This window comes from Artibeus jamaicensis, unplaced genomic scaffold (genome assembly GCF_021234435.1).
Source record: "Artibeus jamaicensis isolate MK-2021 breed Jamaican fruit bat unplaced genomic scaffold, CSHL_Jam_final contig_452, whole genome shotgun sequence".
Lineage (NCBI taxonomy): Eukaryota > Metazoa > Chordata > Mammalia > Chiroptera > Phyllostomidae > Artibeus > Artibeus jamaicensis.
In genome coordinates, this window is record NW_026521837.1 from 16,580,629 (window position 1) to 16,598,691 (window position 18,063).

General features: G+C 34.9%; 1 protein-coding gene across 3 annotated transcripts in view; it reads right to left on the reverse strand.

The window, feature by feature from the left end:
* Positions 1 to 11,839: 11,839 nt before the first annotated feature.
* Positions 11,840 to 18,063, reverse strand: part of DNAJB14 (DnaJ heat shock protein family (Hsp40) member B14) — a 55,957-nt gene continuing 49,733 nt past the window's right edge. For 2 of the 3 annotated variants that reach the window (XM_037151918.2, XM_037151921.2), the window contains one exon: positions 11,840 to 16,742. In XM_037151918.2, the coding sequence (XP_037007813.2) occupies positions 16,618 to 16,742 (125 nt within the window). In that variant the 3' untranslated portion in view covers positions 11,840 to 16,617. The remainder of the gene's footprint in view (positions 16,743 to 18,063) is intronic. The other variant, XM_037151919.2, reaches the window with a different exon arrangement.

Genomic DNA, 18,063 nt, shown 5'->3' on the forward strand with positions numbered 1-18,063 from the left:
CTAGCCACAGCTCCTTACTCATGGTCTTATGTAGATTGAATTGAGGAGCCATGGGCTGTCTGGAGGTCTCACCGTTTTATTTGCACCTCAGCATATGCAGATGTTGGACAGCCTTTCGCTGGCTCTTGAATTCAAAGACCAGGCACGCGAGGAGTGCCCATATTACTTTTTTGTTTGGTGCTTTGATTGTTTGTGCGTTTAACAAAAATCTACAGTAGATAGCAGCAAAAAGAGGTCTATGGGAATGTATTTACGATTGAGCTCCAACTCCAATCCCTGGTAAGAGTACAAAAAGAATTAACCCTAGCCCAAGATGTGCAGAAAAGAATTGGATACTAATTTCCTGGTTATTCCTGAGATGAAATGGTAAACTACAAAGCTCCCAGATGTTACAAATGACTCTTAATTATTACAAGTGAATTTAACAATTCCATAGCGACTGTCATTGAAAATCACTTCCTTTTCCTTATTTAAACCTTTTGGATTTCTTAACATCTGAGACATAGCTACATTTATTTTTATGTCCTCACTCTAGTTGCTTAACTCTTAATTGATGCTTGTCTTTGGTTTCTCAGCTATGTTTTCCTCTTTCTACACTATCCTAAGAGTGTGAGTGTTAAATGTGCACCGTTTATCTGAATTTAGGTTCATATTTACAGCTGCTTGTTGATGGATATTTCTACATACACGTCTTACTGTCAGCTCGAACTCAAAAACTTGAAAAGGTTTCCAATAAATCTGTTTCTCCTTATCTATCGCTGTATTGGTTTTGTGATTCTATCAGTTAGGTATCATGTTTGCACTCTTCCTTGTGTCCTCTTCCCTAACAATGTTTATATCTATATATTTTTTCAATTCTTCCTTCAAACCATTGTTCTATTCAGCAAGACTATATCAGCGGCCACTTAATAATGACCAGATAAGCCCTCCTAAAACAATGCACATCACTGCTGCTCAAAAATTTTAGTGATATACCTTTTTCAGACGATGGTAAAGTCGCCAGTCTGGCATTAACATATCCTTCTATTTTACTTCTGAACTCATTGTAACATGAATCCTATACAGATTACCTCACTGTTCCAGCAACATGACTTTTATTTTTTTTTTCCACTGGTTCTGGAGGTTCTTTTCATCTGGAATGATTTCTTCTCTTGTAGGGGAGGAAAAACTTCCTTCTATGCACTTGGGTTTTGTGTCTGGGCCTAAGAATTAATCCGACATCGATAGCAGGAGGAAAATCACACAAAGTTATGTATTTTTACATGTAAATGGGAATTCCCAGAAAGAAAATGAAGATTCAAAGAAGCCATTAAGTGCAAAAGTTTATATACCTTTTTACGCACAAAAAATGACAAGTTGTGGGGATGTGAATAAGACAAAGGGGCTTAGGCTAGGAGCAGTAGTTGTGGGACAGTGAATTAAATATACGAGGCAAAATAATGGGAAATAAGGGTTATTTTAGTAGGTTTGTACAGGTCCATTTCAGCATCAATCCCCAGTATACAGTGTTGGGAATGTTCTCTTCCTAGCAGGAGGAAGGAACCTTTCTCATTGGGAATTGTTCAAACCTGATTTTAAGTAGAAACCGGAGGTCAGAGAGCCCTCACTGCATTGTCTGTTTCGTAGTGCTTTAGGTTCAAAATAGTCAATATGCCAAAATGGTGTATTTTGGGGTGGCATATTCTGAACACCTTAACTCTCTACCTTAGTTATTTAAATCTTGTTTCCCTGTAACACCTCCTCATCCATAACATTCTCTCTGTTTAATGTTTTTCTATATCAGTTGACATACAATAGTAAGTGTACAACATAGTGATTAGATACACTACTTATGAAGTGGTCAGCCCAATAAGACCAATACCCATCTAACATGATACAGAGTTATTACAACATCATTGACTATATTCCTTATGCCATATTTTACTTCCCCACAACTGTTTTTATAACTGTCAATTTGCACTTAATTCCTTCTCTTTTTTAACTAATCACCCCACCCCCCTCCCATCTGGCAACCTCCAATTTGTTCTTTGCATCTGTGTGTGCTCATTTATTGTTTTTTTTAATATTACACATATAAGTGAAGTCATATAGCATTTGTCTTTCTCTTACTGACTTCACTGAGCATAATATTCTCTAGGTCCATCCACACTGTTACAAATGACAAGATTTCATTCTTTTTTATGGCTGAGTAATACTCCATTATACATATGAACTACATTTTAATCTGTTCATCTGTTGATGGATTACTTAGAGGCATATGCCTTTTCGAATTAATATTTTGGATTTCTTCAGGTAAATTGCTGGCTCCTATGGTAGTTCTGCTGTTGTTTTTTTCCAGAACCTCCATACTGTTTTCTGTAATGGCTGCACCAATTTACAATTCCATCAACAGTGCATGAGGGTTCCCTTTTCTCCATATCCTGGCCAGCACTCGTTTGTTGATTTATTGATGATAGCCACTCTGACGGGTGTGAAGTGATGTCTCATTGTTGTTTTGATTTGCATTTTCCTGATGATTTTGAACATTTTTCCATATGTCTATTGGCTATATGTATGTTCTCTTTGGAGAAATGTCTATTCAGGTCCTCTGACCATTTTTAATGGAATTCTTTCTTTCTTTGATATTAAGTTGCATGTGTTCTTTATATATTTGGGATATTAATCCCTTATTGGAGGTATCGTTGACATGAATATTTTCTCTTTTTCAATAGTTGTCTTTTTGTTTCATTGATGGCACTCTTCACTGTGCAAAAACTCTTTAGTTTGATTTGTCCCATTTGTTTTTCTTTTGTTCCCCTTGCCCAAGGAGACATATGAAATTTATATATACATATATATGTGTATATACATATATATAACTACAAACAATGTTAGTTTACTGCTTATTGTTTTCTTCTATGAGTTTTATGGTTTAGGACCTTACATTTATGTTTTTAATTCACTTTGAATTTATTGTATATGTAAGGAAGCAATAGTTTTATTTTTGCATGTGTCTGTCCAGTTTTTCCAACACCACTTATTGAAAGTCTGGCTTTAACCTATTGCATATTATTGCTTCCTTTGTCTTATATTAATTGACTACATAGGCCTGGGTTTATTTATAGATTGTGTATTCTATTTGAAAAATATCTATGTCTGTTCTTATGTGAGTACCATGCTGTTTTTTTACTGTAACCTTACAGAATAGTTTGATATCAGGTAGCATGACACCTCCAACTATGTTATTCTCATGTCTGCTTTGGCTATTTGGAGTCTTTTGTTGGTTCCATTTACATTTTAGGATTATAAAATGTGAAAAAATGTCATTGGTGTTTTGGTAGGGATTACATTGAATCTATAGATTAATTACTTTGGGTAGTATAAACGTTAAGTTATATGCTTCTATTCATTTGCATCTTCTTTATTTCTTTATTGCCTTATAGTTTTCCAAGTACAGGTTTTTTACCCGTTGGTTAAATTTATTCCTTAGAATTTTATTATTTTTGATACAATTATAAATGGGATTGTTTTCTTAGTTTCCCTTTCTGATAATGTGTTATTAGTGTATAAAAATATAACCTATTTTTAAAAATTACTGATTTTTAGAGAGAGAGGGGAAGGGAGAGAGAGACAGAGAAAGAGAGAAACATTGATTTGTTGTTCCACTTATTTATACATTCATTGGTTGTTTCTTGTATGTGCTCTGACCAGGCGTTGAACCTACAATCTTGGTGTATTGGGGTGATGCTCTAACCAACTCAGCTACCTGGCCAGGGTACAACCAATTTCTGAATGTCAAATTTGTACTATGCTTCTTTCCTAAATTTACTCACTATAATAATCATTATTTTTGATTTTGGAGGATTATTTAGGCTTCTTTTTGTATAGTATCATGTCTTCTGCAAAGAATGACAGTTTTACTTCTTCCTTTGCAACTTGGGTGCCTTTTATTTCCTTTTCTTGTCTGATTGCTGTGGCCAGGACTTGCAATACTGTGTTGAATTTAAGTGGTAACAGTTGACATCTTCGTCTTCTTGATCTTAAAAAAAAAACTTTCAGGTTTTCACCATTGAGTATGATAGCTGTGGGTTTGTCATATATGCCCTTTGTTATATTGAGGTATATTCCCTCTATCCCCACTTTGCTGAGAATTTTTATCATAATTGAATGTTGTATGTTGTAAAATGCTTTTCTACATTTATCGATATGATCATATGATTTTTATCCTTCATTTTGTTTATGTGGTGTATCAGTTTAATTGATTTCCTGATATTGATCCAGACTTGCATCTCAGGAATAAGATCATGACATATGATCTTTTAAATGTGTTGTTGAATTTGGTTTGCTAATATTTTGTTAAGGACTTTTACACCTGTGTTCATCAGGAATATTGGCCTATAACAATTTTGTAGTGTTTTTGGTTTAAGTATTAGGGAAATTCTGACCCTGTAAGATGAGTTTGGGAGGCATCCTTCCACTGTAATATTTTGGAATACTTTGAGAAGGATAGATATAATTTTTTTGAATATTTGGTAAAATTTACCCATGAAGCCATTCGGTTTAGGGCTTTTGTATGCTGAGTTTTTTGATTACTGATTTGATTTTCTTGGTAGTTATCTTTCTGTTCAGATTTTGTTTCTTCTTGATTTAATCTTGAAGATTGTATGTTTCTAGGAATTTATCTATTTCTTTTAGTTTGTCCAATTTGTTGGTACATAATTATTCATTGTATTTCCTTATACTCTTTTGTCAGTTCTCACTTCTCTTTCATGTCTGATTTTATTTATTTGGCCCTTCTCTCTTTTTTTCTTGATGAGTAAAGGTTTATCAGTTTTGTTTATCTTTTCAAAGAACCAGCTCAAGGTTTTAGTAACCATTTCTATTGTTTTTTTTTAGACTCTAATTCATTTATTTCCACTTTGGTCTTTATTATTTTCTTCCTTCTACTCCGGGCTCTGTTCCCCTGTTTCTAGTTCCTTTAGGTGTAAGGTTAGATTGTTTCAGGTATCTCTTATTTCTTGCGGTAGACCTATACTGCCATGAATTTCCTTCTTAGAACTGCTTTCACTGTGTCCCATAAATTTTTAAGTCATTGTGTTTTCATTTTCTTATGTCCTAAGGTATCTTTTGATTTCTTCCTTGATCTCATAGTTAACACATTCATTGTTTAGTTATGTTATTTAGCTTCCATGTGTTTGCATGTTTTTCAGTTAAAAAAATTTTTTTTAATGTTTACCTGAGGACTTTTTTTTCATTGGTTTCTGAGAGAGAGGACGGGAGAGAGAGAAACATCAGTGTGAGAGAAGCATCAGTTGGTTGCCTCCCATGTGTGTCTGGACAGGGGATCGTTCGTGCGTGGACCAAGGATCAAACCCACAATCTAGGTATGTGCCCTGACCTGGAAGTGAACCCATGACTTTTTGGCTATGGGACAACACTACAACCAACTGAACTACATCAGCCAGGGCTTCAGTTTTCTTCTTATAGTTGATATCTAGCTTCATACCATTGTGATTGGAAATGCTAGCTAGGATTACTATCTTCTTAAATTTATTGAGAGTTGTTTTATGGCCTAACACACTTTCTATCCTGGAAAATGTTCCATGTGCACTTGAAAAAAACGTATGTTTAGCTGCGTTTGGGTGAAATGTTCTAAAAATATCAATTAACTCCATGTGATCTACTGCATTATTTAAAGGCACTATTTCCTTGTTGATTTTCTGTCTGGGTGATCTACCCATTGATAACAATGAGATGTTAACATCTGCTACTATTATTATACTATTGTCAATATCTCCCTTTGTGTCTTAATATTTGCTTTATATATTTAGTTGCTATTACATTGAGTTTACAGATGTTTATGACAGTTATGTTCTCTTGTTGGATCCCTCCCATTATCGTTAGGAAGTGACCATCTTTGTCTCATTAATCCCTTGGATTTAAAGTCTATTTCCTCTAAGTATTGCTTTCCCATATTTTTTTCATTTCCATTTGCATGACGTATTTTTATCCATTCCTTTACTTTCTTGATCTGAACAAGGTCTCTTGTAGACAACATATGTATGGGTCTTCTTTTATTCATTCAGACACTGTATGTCTTTTGTATGGGATATTTAGTCCATTTACAGTTAATGTAAGTATTGATAAATATGTAGTATTGACATATTATTAATGCTTTCTGATGATTTTTGTAGTTATTCTTTTCTTATTCTCTTGCTCTCTTTATGTTGATGACTTTCTCTAATGTTGGCCTTGGATTCCTCTCTCCTTATTTCTTGTGGATTTTTGGATTGTAGTTATTATGTGCTTCCTATATGCCAAACCATGTTTAGAATAGTCACTACAATTTTTGCTCTCCCCTCCACATTCATCCATTTGTCATTATTTTTAGTTCTTTTGGGTGTGTTTATGTGTATCCCTTAATTTATTGTAATTACACATGATCTTCATACTTTTGCCTTTTAACTTTTGTGCAAGCTTTATTTGGTTGAGCCATTGCTTTTCTTATGTATTTGCCTTTGATCTTGAGATTTTTTGTTTCCTTTTTCTTCATATTTTTGACCTTTTCTTAAAGAAGTTCCTTTAATATTTCTTATGATAGTGGTTTAGTGGTGATTAACCCTGTTAGTTTTTTTTATTGTATGAGCAACTCTTTATCTGTCCTGATTCTAAATGATAGCTTTGTTGGGTACTCTTGGTTGTATGTAGGTCTTTGCTTTTCACCACCCTGAATATTTATTTTGTGGCAATCCTTTCTGGCCTGCAAAGTTTCCTTTGAGAAATCAGCTGATGGTTTTATGGGAGCTCCCTTATAGGTAATGTATTTCTCTGATTTTAAGGTTCTCTTTTTGTTTTCGACCTTTTAATTATGAAGTGTCTTGGTGTGGGTCTCCTTAGGTTCATCTTGATTGGGACTCTGTACTCCTGGACTTGTATGTCTACTTGCTTTGCAAGGTTAGGGAAGTTTTTGGGCTTTTTTTTTTGGTCACTATTTTTTCAAACAGGTTTCTATTCCTTGCTCCCCCTCCCCTTTCTTTCTTGTACACCTATGATGCAAACATCAGCACACTTGATGTAAGGCCCTTAAACTTATTGCCACTTTTTTTTTTTTGCTGTTTCAAATAGGTGTTTTCTACTACCTTGTTCCAGACTGCTGGTTTGATCCTGTTTCATGTGCTCTGTTGATTACCTCTAATGCATTATTATTCATTTCAGTTAATGTGCTCTTTAATTATAACTGTCTTTTGTTTTCTGTCTCCATTTTTTATATTTTCTATCACTTTGTTAAAATTCTTAATGAGTGCATTTTTCTTCCCCTAAGTTCATTGAAATCCTTATAACCAGTGTTGTGAACTCGGCATCTGATAGAATGCTTGTCTTCATTTTGTTAAGTTCTTTTTCTGGAACTTTTATCATATTGTTTCATTTGGGACATGTTTGTTTCCTTATTTTGGCTGACTCTGTTTCTGTGTTAGGTAGATCTGCTACCTCTCCTGGTTTGGCAGAGTGGCTTTAAATACTATGTGTGCTTTGTGCCCAGTGGCACAGTCTCCCTGGTTACTTGAGCTGGCTACTCCAGGGGTGTTCTTTGTGTGGGTTGTATGTGTCCTGCTGTTTGAGCTTTGATTGCTTTTGCCTTATCAGTGGCTGGGATTGAACCCTTAGATTGACTGGCTGTGAGCAATGGTTGTAACTACAGTAGATAAGCTTTTGTGGGGGCTGAACCCTTGTAGTGGGGTTCACTTTAGCAAGGTTCTGGTACCTGCTGAATATACCCCTGAGGTACATCATTTGTGGAGCTGGTTGGTTGGTATTATAGTATGGTCTGAACCTGCCCACTGGGTGTATTTATTCTGGGTCCTTTTGGGGGGGGGCTCTGTTGCAGACTAAGGTCAGGTGCTGTCTGTGTTGAACTGGTGCTACCTGGTAGGAGTTATAAAGTGATCTGTGTTTGGTTGCCACCTGCGCTGGGCGTGGAGGCAGCAGGGAGGACTAGGCCATGAACCAAGGCTGGCTGCCACTACTGCTTGATTTGCTGTTGCTTAGCAAGAGATACTGGGCACACGGAGGCCAGCTGCTGCTTGTTTGGGTTTGTGAACCTTTGAAACATTTTCCCCCCCAGCATGGGCCAAGTGAGGCTGCTTGTATGGAGGATACACTGGAAGAGGTTTGAGCTGGTACATTGATTAGGTATGTCAAGGTCTCAGAGAATTATCAGGTGGGCTGAATGGTGTTAAGCCAAGTTAATGGAGAGCTCAGATTTGGCCCCTGTCTGCACATACCAGCTCTGGCCGGGGGGGTGGTCAACAAAGCAACAGTGGTGTTGTCAGCACTTCTATCCCTAGAGAGCTGCCCTGACCCCTGCCCCTCCAGCTGTTGCTCTGAAGCTTGTCAATTCAGCTCTTCACCATGTCTCTGGTGATCTTTGAACTCCCAGCACAGGGGGGCAGAGCAAGTGAGTTTGTGAGTCTGTGCCTAATGCCTTTCTAGCAGTGCCTCAGTGTCTAGCAGCCTTCAGTATTAGCTGCAATTCCCACTGGTTTTCACAGCCAGTTACGAGGACTTCGAGGCACTGGAACACTATGTTGAGGATCCTGGTGTGGGGCTGGGACCCCTTGCTCCTCAGGGGGCAGGCCTCAGCGAGCAACCAAGATATATCCCGCCTATTTCCTAACCATCACACTACGGGTTTGGGAACCACCCATTCTGTATCTTTTTCTTTGCCCCGCCAGTCTCAAATTAGCTTCTTCTTTATATCCTTAGTTATAGGAATTCTATTTAGCTAAGCCTCCAGGTGGTTCTCAGTGACAGCTCCTCTGTAATTTAGTTGTAATTTTTTAAAAGATTTTATTTATCCATCTTTAGAGGGGAAGGGAAGGAGAGAGGGAGAGAAATATGAATGTATGGTTGCATCCCCTGCCGGGAACTGGCCTGCAACCCAGGCATGTGCCCTGATTGGGAATCGAACCTCGATCCTTTGATTCACAGCCCCGCACTCAATCCACTGAGCTACAGCAGCCAGGGCTATTTAGTTGTAATTTTGATGTGGTCATGGGAAGAGACAAGCACAGCATTTACGTACTTTGCCTTTTTGACTGGAAGCCCACCCATCACATGCTTTTGAATGCTATCCATATTACCAAGAATAATTGATATATTTTTGTGCATAATTATGTCACAGTTCTAGTTTGTTTCCCTAATGCGACCATAATAAGGTCTAGAGGGTTGAGTCATTTTATTTATTTTTGTTTCTTTTGGTTCTTGCACTCAGCAGAACCTCATTCAATATCTGTGGCCTAAAAGTGATCAAAGAAACCACTGATACTGGCCCTAAGATTCCTCTATCACCATTCCTACCACCCAAGTTTAGGTGCAACTAAAAATACAAACTCCAGCAAAAACTTTTAATTTCTGGAAGGGCTTTTTATCTTAACAAAACTTTCCACATTAATGATCACAATAAAGGGAAGTTGACCTGGGAAATATTGCTAATTTTTTTCCTTTTGAGTGACAAAAAGGAAGACCATAGTTTCCCCAAATCCCCAAATACCACTATGTCCTCAAATTTAAAGAACTAATGAGATTTCTAATTTCCAAGTGTGGTGGTTTCTGAATTACAGCATGTTAATGGGAGAGTTGCTGTGTACTCAGATTGATCTGCTTGCATTTACTCACTAATACTAATTAATACCACTGCTGTTAGTTTAGGACTAGTGGAAATATTTACTGGCCTAAAAGATGCCAGCACTCCATACCAGTTTCCCAAAGTGGGGTGGACCAGATGACTCCTGATGTTCAGGAATCAAGTAGTGGAAATTGTACACATACACTCACATTTTTATCTCATCATCCAAATATTCTATTATGTACACAGCTTATAGGTATATTTTATAGTTAATAAACACACAAGTTAAAGTTTAAACTTTATTGGTTATATCATAGTCTTTGTTTCTGCTTCTCTTTAGCTTAAATTTCTCTTAGCTGTCGTGTATAGCAGAGGTCTCTTAAGTTTTTAAATTTTTCTTTCCAGTCAAAAAACTATTTGGATTTTGTTGTGTGGCAAATTTTAGGTGGTTCTCAAACTCATATGAGAAGAGTCTTGTTGATTCTCCAACATACAAAAATGAAAATTTTATCACGTAGACCCCAGTTGGATGTCTTACTAATTTTGATTCTGGCTGTTGTTTGGGATACAGCCCACTGAGAATAAAATGACAAGGTGGGAGGCAATAACTTTCTCTTCCACGCTACCGCCAGCACACCCAGGGCTTAGTGACCTCGGAAATCACTAATCCAGTCTCTAGCTTACTTACGTCTAAAGTTCACTCAGAGGAATCACTTACTTGTTCACATTTTAAACTCCCCTACCACCTTTAGTGCCTGAACCCCAAATTTGAATAAATTAGTATTCTCCATGCTTTTGGCCCTATGCTACAGAAAATATACAGATTGTAAATTCTGTTACCAACCTGAGACCCACAAAAATCCCACTTATTTGCTAGTCATCTGACTCAGTGAAAATGACTTCTTAAATTGTCTTCCTTCTAAGCGTCTTTTTATCATTCTTCCCTCTCCCCCCACTTTAACAAACTATTTCATCAAGAAAGTGCAAGCCATACCATTATCCCACCAACACTACATATCTACCTGCATTCGTAGCCATCCTCTGCATTCCCTTCTGAAAGAATGCTGGTGGTGTCTCTTAAAAGTAATTTTTCCACCTTGACAGTGGGTCCTATATCCTCTGGGCATATCAGGTATTTAATGCTATTATCCCTTTTTCCCTATCTTCACTCTTTCATTTTCTACTTGCCCCTTTATACTAGAATAAAATAGTTCAGATGTTCTCCCATGTAGAGTAGTAAGGTCTTATGTAATAAATAATTGAAAAAAAAAGAGAAAAGCCTTCTTTAGAAAGTACATTCTCTCCCAGCTACTACCCTTTTTCTCTATTCCCTCTATAGCCAAAATTTTGAAAAGTTTTAATTGCTGCTTCCATTTATCCAAAATCCAATCAAGCAAATAATTCCCTTGATTCTAACTTCTGAGTATCTCTCGAAATCATTTACTGATCTATCTATATTCCTACTCTGGTCCAAGCCATGATCATCTCTCCTTTGACAATTTCCTGTCCCTCTTACATTCACTTTTGCCCTCTACTCTTCTCTATACAGCAACTAAAATGATACTTTAAAAACCCAAATCTCAAAATTCCTTCCTTAAAAACCACAAAGGTTTTCTGCTGACTTAGGATAAAGTCCAGTGATCACCATCATGGTTTATACATGGTCTTATGGAGTCTGGCCCCTATCTTATTTTAATTCTCTAACTTTCCCTGGCTTCCTTATGCTATACTCATACAAATTTGTTTTCAATGCCGTAAAGTTTCTATGATTTCATCAATTTAACACACTTTGCCCCAAACATTTCTCTAGAATTCATCTCACTACTACTCTCATCTTTTGGGTGTCAGTCTTCTGACTGATACTCACTTTGTCAGAGAAATCTTCCTTGGTCCTCCCAAAGTGGGCGAACTCTTCTAGATATACGCTGTCACCTATACCTTGTAATTTTCTTTATAGCATTCATAATTATAATTAGTTATTTACTTGACATTTACCTTCCTTGCTAGACATTTACCTTCCTTGCTAGATACAAACTTCATAAGGTTTTTTTGTCTTGTTCAATGATTAATTACTTAGCTCCCTGCCTGGGATATAGCAGGCATTCATACATTTATTGAATGGTTGACTGTGACAATCAATTGAGATAACTTACTACCTTCAGACTAACCTGAATGGTTGAAAGAAAAAAAAGAACTTAATAAGAATATAAAACATGATAACAAGTCTGGTAGAGTGAGAACAGACCCTTTTATTCATATATTGAGATAAACTGCAGAGACTGAAAGACAAGAAAATTATAAATTACTCAGAACATTCATTAAAAATCAAATTCATTTTCTTTAAGAGTTCTCACACAGAAAATTTTATATAAGTCTGATATAACATTAAGTATTTTACAAATCATACATTTCCTTTTTAAATCTAATTGTATATAGAATGCACTACAAAGTTCAGATTTCCTATACCAGTTTCACTTCATTTAACTAATACAAGGCTTCCATTAAAATTCCATCACACCTTGAAAATGACCTGCAGCTTTTAAACGCACATGACTTAAATGGAAAGTCTATGTAGCAATACATAAACAAAAACACAAACAAATATGTAAGAAGCATTTCTTAATATAAATAAGTTACAAAATATCATTTATGTGTGAGTTTCCTCTCCTTGGCATAGTTATCCAACTCAAAAAAAATTCATTCTGAAATTGACGCTTAAAATACTCCAATGTCACGGAAAAACTCCCAGCATTTTAGTGGTGCTCTTAAATAGCAAAGTAGGATATTAGACTGGAATGTCCCGATTCCTGTGCCGAAGTGAAGGAGACTCACTCACATTCATGCCGGTGTCATCTGCAATGCAGTTACTAGACAGCTTGGCAACCAGTAATCCCAATTTTCAATAATAAATTAAACTAAGACATTTCAAGGAATACTTCTTACCACCTAAGTATTTCCAGATTGCTAGATACAGGGAGATATAATTATATTAAAGTATGGGCCTTACAACAGGAATGTTTTAAAATGTGAAAAATGTCAACAGAAAGAATTCACACCAATGAAATTCTGTGGGCTGACTTTCAAAGTTAGAAATAGGAATAGCCGCTGCTAATGGAAGCCCTGCTCTGTGCAAACGTAGTGTGGTATGAAATAATCACATATTTGAGGTATTAGCGGGAAAAAATATTATATACAACTATACACGGACACATCCACAGAATATTCACAAATCTATTGGCCCCCAAACCAGCAGATAATAAATAAGGAATCACGTACCAAAAGGAAAAAGTTACACATGGAATTTACAAAAAAAAATGGGGTTACAAAATCCTTAATATAAGGAGTATGTTTTGAATTAACCTTTGAGGGAAAATGTTTTTCGTTTATATGAAAATACCTATTTAAATAGTAGTCAAACCAAAAGGAAAGCCTGAATTCTAGGACTGTGTTGCCTCCCAGATTATTAAAGGGATATGCAAGAATTCCTTGAAGATCCTCATCTACCCACTTTTTGTTTGGAAGTTGTTATCAGATGACTCTTTTCTTTCTCACTGGTTTATAGAAAAGTTTATGGATTTTTACTAGGTGTAGTCCAATGTGGCCAACAGACAAGGCTTTTTAGCTATTTGGTAAGGATTAAAATTCTGATTTATTGTTCATTTTCAGAAGTACTTCTCTTTCGAGAAGATTATGAATGCCCTTTTAGTTCGCATCACTTAGTATGAAGATGGTCATATGGGTAATACTAAAGCCAAACTTCATATATGGAAGCTAAACAAATGTACAAATTATCTTTTTGATCCATTTATTTCTTTAATGTAATACTTACTGAACTGGAAAAATGGCTCATTTGGTCCTCAGGCCAACATCAAGAAATATTTCACTGCTTTAACAAAGGTGGGAGATTTATTTATTTTTAAAGAGTATGTAGGAATACATTAGTAAGTAATATTAGCATGTCATGTATATTATATTAACAGCTGAATTTTAAAGTGCTGCAAATCAACAAAGGGACATGAACATGTTAATCAGTTTTCTTGGTTATTATTTTATATACTAGTGTAGCTGAAGATTTAACAGGAAGAAATGTAAGCATAAAAGTGCAATTAAAGTAAAGGACTGGAATTTCATATTCCTGTTCCTGTGAATACCTGAGCTGACAAAAAAGCAGAGTGCTGTAATGCCTTGGTATATACATAAGAAAGGACTTTCTTTTCTCTACCAAATCTTTGTAAATCATAAATAAGCATGTAATGATTATGAAACAAATACCTATTTCAGCATTCAAATGTAATGTTTCCAAAATATATTGTTTTCACTCACTAGATGGACTATAATTTGAAATTTTTCATTGTTGAGAAATAAATTCTCAGATTTCATTAAAATAAATTCTAAAACTTACAAATGAGTAGCATCTACTTAAGAACCAAGGGATCAAAAACAGTAGAAGAAAAGGTATTATTTATTCCCCCTAAATCCTCACAAGGACAATGATGTTTGTATATATGTGTAGAAGGGATAAACATATAAAGCATTAATAAGTATAATTGATGCAAAACTTCTAAAATACAGTTAGAAAAGCTAGTAAAGCAACAGTTAAAAAATGAGGGCTTTTAGACAATGATTAAAATAAATAGTACAAATTTTCAAATGAAATTGCAAAGCTCATATAGATAAAACTAAGATGACAAAATGCTGGGATTTTTAAAAGTAGCAAAAAAATGAAAATCTCACATGTTAAGATAGCTAAAAAGTTTTCTTATTTTGTAGAATTAACCCCGAAATTCTAACACACTTAGTTGGGCTTTCACACCATAATATAGTACCTATATTATGGACTTAATCTTTACTTGCATATTTTATATGTAGCTTAAATTGTGAGGCACTCAGTCATTTCTCAAAATTGTTTGAAAATATTATCAAACACACTTCCCCCAACATTTTATGAAATGTAATGGAATGCAGCAATGTAAGTGAAATACAATATAATAATACTGTCCAAAGCCAAGTATGACTTCTTAATATATAATTTCACCTATCACCTTATTTTGATAATTTCATCTATCACCTTAAAGCCAGGATTAAAGGAAAAAGAACCAGTCAACAAGAGTCAATTCACATAAGCATCAACCACAGTCATGTAAATACCCCAATAAATGGAAAAATAAATAGATGAAATTTTTCATTTGTAACTTTTCTGATGCATACAAACTTTCACAATCAGAATGTTGTGATTTTCTTTTTAAAAATTCATTCTACAAGCTCAAGAAAATATTTAAAATTGTATTTTCTTTTAAGCACTCCTATTTTTTAAAGGTGGCATTTCTAAAAGAAAGTTGGTTAAGCTGTTCAGTTTTCCTAGGACAATGTGTAGTTTAGTTTAACCTACTAACTCAATTAGGTATTTCTATTGATTCATCCAGAAAAGGGACACAAGAGAACATTTTTTAAAAGAACGGTCATTTTAACAGTTTCAACAGATACTATAAATTAACTACATTCAGAAAAAAAAAATCTTTCAACAAAGGAATACAGCTACTTTAACTAGCATTCTCTCATATAAAAAAAACTATCAAAGATGTATTCATGTTCCATTAACTGAGTATGAAACAAAGCTATTAAAATATTACAATGTTAAATACAAGACTAGAAATCAACTAGTTTCATATCCAATACAGGCACTAAATACTTCAATTTCCAGCTGATTTTTCAAATTTATATTACGGATTTAACTACAACGAGCTTATTCCTACAGGATTAAATGAATTACTCAATGGTGAGTAGATTTTAGCTCAGAATTTCATATGGACAGCTCGCTATAAATCACTATTCTACCTGCTGCTGTGTTTCTGCTCACTGTTGCAGGTAGCCAGACAGATCATGTACTGATCAAATAAGTGTGCTGTGATCTGCTTACATGTTTAAAAGTGGCAATAAGGTTAAAAGGCACAAAGCAAAGTAGTAATTTTTCCTATTACTTATTTGTAGAAGAATCTACTTACTTTTGGGTTCTGTTTAAATGATCACTAAGAAGAAATTGCAAATTTCCACGCTGGTGAGGGGGAACAGGTAGGTCCTCTTCATAAATTTAGCAGCCTTCAAAGACATATACAGGGGTTGGCAAAAGTAGGTTTATAGTTGTGAGTACATGAAACAGAGTTTATTCTTGAATCATTATCCACTAATTATTGTTTATTTGTACTACAACTGTAAACCTATTTTTGCCCTCCTCCCCTTTACAGAAACATTTGGGGGCATTTTAATAATTGAAAATGCAAACGGACAAACTGCCATTTACTGTTAAAAGACCCTTTTTGTTTAATATCTATATAACCATTTCCTCATATTTTCTTTAAAATCTATCAGTATAGCATTTCATTTTTATGCATGGCTTTGCAATTAATAAAACTAAATAAGTAGCAAACTGATATTCTACACCAGTTCATTTATCTCAATATATATTTTGAAATATAATGGCAATATTAAAATAGGTAATAATGCTATAAGATTTTACATGAAGTTAAACAGCTTTTTTTTTGAAAAAGTTTCATTGTTTAAACTCTATACATTTGACATCTGACAAGGAACATGTAATTTTGCCGTAGAATATTTATTCCATCAGTTTAAACTGAAGTGTCTCATGGAGCTAACCACTAAAAGAATTTACATTAAAAAAAGGCAATAACCTGTATATACACAAAATTATCATTCCATATTTACATAAGGGAAAAAATGGAGAATCACTAAAACTGGAAACTGCTATAGGTGTGACAATCCTTTCTTTAGACATTTTTAGTTAGTAATCAGATAAGCTTACAGAAGCATAACTAAAATATTTTGGTTTTCAGTTTCTTATTATTTCAAGGAGTCAGTACATTATAAACAGCCCAAGAGTTCAGGGACCAACTAATTTAGTTTAGTTTTTACCATCAAATCTTCTTTAGCTCTCATGATGAAACTAAATTCACAGAAAAAATAAATAGTATGCTAAAAGATATAAATAAAATTACAGTTCATCCTCCTTTATAAATGCTGGTCAGCCGCTCCAATTCTTTACAGTTATCCATGCTCAAGGCTTCTGCCTTTCTTCGAAGTCGCTCATCTCGGTACACTTTTGCTGCATATTGCATATCTGTTTCTGTTAACAAACAAAAATATTTTGCTAAGTAAATAATTTAGATCACTGAGTTGTTTGAACATAAATGATGTTTCATAGATAGAAACCCTTCAAATACTTCTGTTAACTGACTTTTTAAAAACAGAAAAAAATCTAACTGCTACTCTCCAAAGCCATTTGGAAACCTAGCACATACAAAACACACAGAGCTGTTAGGAAAAGCAGCAAGGATAGAATCCCACCAACCTTTTCCCTCCACTCCTGTCCCCAATGGTTTAAGAACTGCTCTAAAGATCATCTTGATTCCTTACCCTAAAGACATCATATGCTATTCAATTCTGCCACTGTTTGTTTTTGCTATGACCTTTCATTAAGGTTTCATATTAATTAAGCCAAGACTTACAAGTAGAAAATCTTGAAATCTTTTTCTGAGTTTGCTTGAATTAAAACACACACACACAACCTTACTGAAGGAACACAAATGAGAAAAAAAGCTTACACTATAATCATAGTAGTGATATTAAGCAAATAAGTACTTTGTAGGCTGCCTTCAGTACGTGGAATGCATTTTTTACTAAAGAAAAGTAAATGAACTAGAAATCAAACATTCTTCAGGGAAGTTGTCTCTTACTTTCCTGTTATTCTCAGCCATTTCACTGTTTGTTAAGACTTTTAAAGGGTGGCAGTGCTTAGAGAGGATGTAACAAAAAAAGGAAAAAATGGAAAACGGTGACTAAAGTAGAGAAAATTAGCCAGAACTACAAATAAGATACTCAAAAGTAAGAGTGTTATCTATTTTTAAAGATCTTAAAAAATGATCTTTATTCAATCAAATCAGGCTTGGATTTTTTAATTAAAAAAATTTATTATTGTGCTATTGTGCAATTTTTAAAATTTTATTTAATTATTAAATTTTAAAAAATTATTCAATTATTATTTTACTCTCATCCTAGCCCACCCCCCCATCCCAGTGCTCCCCACCTCCCTCCCATTTCCACCCCTGTTTAGTTTTTGTCCATGTGTCCTTTATACTTGTTCCTCTGAATCCTTCCACTTTACCCTTGAAATCCCCTCCCCTCTCTCCTCTCTGGTCCCTGTCAGCCTGTTCTCTATTTCAGTGTCTTTGGTTATATTTTGCTTGCTTCTTTGTTTTATTGTTTAGGTTCCTGTTAAAGGTGAGATCATATGGTATTTGTCTTTCACTGCCTGGCTTATTATATTCATTCAACATAATGCTTTCCAGTTCCATCCATGTTGCTGCAAAGGGTAGTAGCTCCTTCTTTCTTTCTGTTGCATAGAATTCCATTGTGTAAATGTACCATAGTTTTTTTATCCATTTATT